A 4,554-nucleotide genomic window follows, 5' to 3' on the forward strand; every position below is an offset into this window, starting at 1 on the left:
AATATCCTTACTTTCAGCCAATTTTGAGTAAACCCAGATAGAATATGTTCTAAACAATAAAGGAATATGATGAGATACAAATCATCACCAGTAACCTAAAAATGACCTTTCAGCAGTGAGGACTTCCTCCACAAAAATAACTAATAATGTTATTCTAAATGAATATACCAAACCCTAAAACTGTCTCAATGAAATAAGATAAAAGGAAAACATAGACAAAGCCATCAAGCTGATATCCTTCAGGCTATGAAGCAAATGTAGCATGAACATTTAAATTAACTGCATATGCAATAAAGCTACACTAAATAAGTAAAAACATCAATGGCCTTACTTTCAGCTAATGTTGAGTAATCTGAACAATAAAGGAATATGATGAGATACAAATCATCACCAGTAACCTAAAAATGATCTTTAAGCAGTGAGGACTTCCCCCACAAAAATAACCAATAATGTTATTCCAAATGAATATATCAAACCCTAAAACTGTCCCAATGAAGGCTTTCACTGTCATGAACAGTAAAAATTACCTAAAAATATAGAATGCAGAATGAAATACGATTGCAAGAAATGTAGATCCTAGTTATACGCCATTTATTAAATTTTCCATCAAGGAGCTGAAAAATAATGGCAAGAGCCACAGAACCTGATGAAAAGCCCCCAATATAGCCTTTGGGAACCATATGTTCTAGATTCAATTTGCTGAGCTTGTCTTCTTGTTAGGCTCAAAGACATACTTCAAAAGTGAATCTTTTATTGAGAGCAACTGTGGAAATTCTGTCTTTAGCTTAGTTGCATCCAGCTCATTATTACTCCGGGGGGCCACTATCACTTTTGCCTGTTCTTCAAGAGTAAAGTTTTTCCACTTGAGACTTGGATCAACATAATCTCTGTACATCTCCAGAATCTCATTATGGCTCACAACTCCAGGGTTTGTGAAATTCCATATGCCCTTGCAATTCCTCTTTGCCATCTCAATTGACAATGGCAGCAACTCATCAAGGATTGTCATGCTATTTGGTATATTCACAACTTTGTCATACCGGGTGATCTTTGTGATGAAATTCCTCGGATTATTCAGGTCTGATGAGATAGGCATTCGAACCCGGAGAGTGCAAACATTCTCATAATTCTGCAAGAGATCTTCTACCTGAATCCAGAAAGACGGATTTACTTGTGAGCAATGTTAAATATAACTTCTGGGTCAACTCAAATAGCAAAAGATGATTATAAAGCAAAATCTGATCAGATAATTAGAGATAGCAAAACACCTAATGAACAATGTAATAAAAACATAACAGACCATAGGTACTGCTATTAGACAATCTGATACACTAATATGCCAAAAATATAAACACAAACCTATTCACCTATAGTGTTACAAACATTCCAACGTTCTTGAGCATAAAACAATAAAATAATCACACGATGCAGTTTTATAAAGAAAGAGTACAAAAGACAATGACCTGAATTTGAACTAGGCCTTTGTCCAAAAACTGTGGTGAAGAAGGGGATAGCGTACAGTACTAAGACAAAATCTATCAAAAATCAAGTAAAAAATCATACCATTGCCTTCGTTTTGGAATAGAAAGAGCCAATGAAGTTCGGTTTGTCTTCCTCTTTGAATCCAATTCCGCTTCCCTCAGGGTGGGCTTCATCGTATTCAAAAATGCATCCAGTTGCAAAATTTACAAGCAAAAGGCCCTGCTCCCTGCAAATATCAGCTAAATTCAAGGTACCTGCCACATTGGTCCGGATAGTCTCGGGCTTGTGAGACTCACACCAGTCAACATTAGGCCTCCCCGTCACACCCGCAGCATTCAGCACATGAGTAGGCTTAACATTTTCTATGTCCATCTGGATCTGCGATCGATTCTCCAATCTGCCACTCCCATACTCGAACGCTATGCCCTGTTTCTCACATATCTTTCCTAGAAGCCCACCAATCCAGCCATTACGGCCATAGATCAAAAACGTATAGGTAGGCTTCTGAATTAGACCATTTGAGGTATTGGCCACACAATTTTCCTGAACAGCTTTGTTGAGAACCATTTCTACCGCATCATGCCCTTCAGTATGTTTCTCAACCCCTGCCATTGTAAGCATTCTTGGATGAGGCAAAAGAGCCCCAGAAACATCACCCCACCAATCTGGGTGGCTAATGTACCACTCCATTGTTTTCTTCAGCCCTTCTTCCCATTTGGTTCTCTCACACCATCCCAGATCCTTGAGCTTTTTATCATCCAAATAATACCTCTGGTCATTGAAAGGCCTATTGTCTACAAACTTTACAACCCTCTGTGAATCCAATGAAAAAAGCTTACAGATATCCTGAGCTACATCTATAACCCTCCTTTCCTTCTGAGTACCAATGTTATAAACATGCCCAACTTCACCCTTATGCAAAACAACCTCAAATGCCTCAGCTACATCCTCACAAAACAAATAACTTCTAACATTGGATCCGTCACCATGGATAGGAAGTGGCTTACCTTGCATTGCGAGAAGAATGAATTTGGGTATGAGCTTCTCTGGGAATTGATTGGGGCCATAAACATTATTCCCTCTTGTAGTAATCACGGGCAAGCCATAGGATCTCCCATAAGCCATCACAAGCATCTCAGCACCAGCCTTAGTTGCGGAGTAAGGATTTGTGGGCAAAAGCTGAGAAGCCTCATGATTACCCTCAATGGCATCCTTTTCCGTTTCACCATAAACTTCATCAGTGCTGACATGAATGAATCTTTTAATCTGCCCGGTGACCTTGCACGCCTCCAGAAGAACATGAGTGCCATAGATGTTGTTCTTGGTGAACTCGAAACTGTTGCCAAATGAATTGTCCACGTGGGTCTGAGCTGCAAAATGCATGATGGTGTCAATTTTCTCTGTAATGAGAAGATAATTCACCAGATCTGCACTGCCAATGTCTCCCTTCACAAACTTGAAATTAGCAGATGACCGTGATGGCTTCAAGTTCTTCAGATTGGAGCAGTAGTCCAGCTTGTCCAAGACCACAATCTTGTATTGTGGGTAACTTGCCACGAGCCTATTAGCCACATGGGAGGCTATGAAGCCCGCTGCCCCAGTGATGAGTATGTTCTTGGGAACATACCATCTGGTGCCGCCATTATTCGCCATTGCAGAAGAGATAGGACAGAGAACTGGAAATATCAGAAATCCCCAATCGCAGATTGTGTCCAATCTCAATGCTGCTTGTAGATCATTAGCTGAACTCCCTGCCTCTATATATGCACGAAACAAGTGACGAGATCCAATGCCCAATTGATGCCTAACTCTCAAAGCCTCCTAGATTCATTAATCATGCAAAAATCTACGGAATAATATGATACAATTTAAAAGTAAGACACAGATTTAAAAATTAACACGGAGTAGAACAAGAACAAAGACACCCAAAATTTGGACGCGCTTTGCTTATGCTTCGTTCTGCCAATTGCGTGCCTTTTTCCTAGAAAAGGCCGGAGAAGCCCAGCTTTAACTTGAGTATGAAAATTACTTCGAAATCGCATGAAAATTACAGGCCGTATATATGGAGTAAGAGTTGAAACTTTCTGACTAGGCTCGTCATGGGGTAGTTGCATTTTTAAATATGGCTTTTCAACTCATTTCTTAACGGTGGGTAAGAAAATAACTTTGTGATTTTCAAATTTAATTCTCTATCTCACATTCAATTGTTGTGATGAACCTCGGTCCTACCGCATGGTCCCCTTCTTAAAATTTAATAAAGAAGATTATTAACGTCAATCCAAATAAACATTAAATGATAGAACAAGGACCATGTTTAAGTAATTCCTTGACTTCTTTATTTTCTTTTCATCTTTTTTCTATATAGATATTTGCATCTTTATAAATAAGATAATATTTTGATGGGTAAGTGTACTTAAAATTGTAGTTGTCAATTTCATTGGGTTAATCAATCATATAAAATTAATGATTCAATTGTACTTAAAAAAATAAAATTCAAATAAACAAGATAACAAAAAATTATACCATCATCTTCAAAATTTGATTAGTAGTGTTTAATAATTAAATAAATTTAATAGACACCATGTTAAATGTCAAAGGGATTGTGTTCTAATGGCAAGACCATAAGGTCCTAAAATGGAAATCCATGCTTGAAATACCAAGGTGGCATCTATTGTTAGTTCTTGAACTTTGTTATTACTTCTAGGTTATTATGAATTAAGTGGCTTCTTAAATGAATATGTTGATAGGTCCCCCTTATGATCCTACTAGTCTTAGTCAAACTAAAAATATTGAAGCTCACAAATAAAGATAAATAAATAACACATTAAGAAATGTAATTATAAATGTTCAATAATACTAAGGATAAATTGTTTGGCATAATCCGATTTCTTCTTGACCACACTAAATTAGAATAGTAAAATAACTCTACACTTTAATTAATGCATAGTAGATAATATCTTTATATTATAGTTTAAGATAGATTTCAAATCTATAATATATAGTAAATATGATACACTATGTTCATTACAACATTCAAGTTTTATATATTATGCATTGACTTACATTAAATAT

The 4,554-nt window shown here is 36.8% G+C and overlaps 1 protein-coding gene across 1 annotated transcript; it reads right to left on the reverse strand.

Annotated features, from left to right (window-relative positions):
- Positions 1-247: 247 nt before the first annotated feature.
- Positions 248-3,214, reverse strand: LOC149532961 (trifunctional UDP-glucose 4,6-dehydratase/UDP-4-keto-6-deoxy-D-glucose 3,5-epimerase/UDP-4-keto-L-rhamnose-reductase RHM1-like). The gene is made up of 2 exons (XM_089802974.1): positions 1,564-3,214; positions 248-1,147 (listed from the first exon to the last, which is right to left on the reverse strand). Exons 1-2 carry the CDS (start codon positions 3,133-3,135, stop codon positions 692-694), a joined length of 2,028 nt encoding a protein of 675 aa, XP_089659100.1. The 5' UTR covers positions 3,136-3,214; the 3' UTR covers positions 248-691.
- Between the last annotated feature and the right edge of the window lie 1,340 nt (positions 3,215-4,554).

This window comes from Cupressus sempervirens, chromosome 10 (assembly GCF_028749045.1).
Source record: "Cupressus sempervirens isolate cs-2001-9-10 chromosome 10, ASM2874904v1, whole genome shotgun sequence".
Classification (NCBI taxonomy): Eukaryota; Viridiplantae; Streptophyta; class Pinopsida; order Cupressales; family Cupressaceae; genus Cupressus; species Cupressus sempervirens.

Coding starts and splice junctions, on each gene's coding strand:
- LOC149532961 (XM_089802974.1), bottom strand. CDS start 3,135: ATGGCGAATAATGGCGGCACCAGATGGTATGTTCCCAAGAACATACTC. Junction 1,148..1,563: donor ATTCCAAAACGAAGGCAATG/GTATGATTTTTT, acceptor TTCTGGATTCAG/GTAGAAGATCTCTTGCAGAA.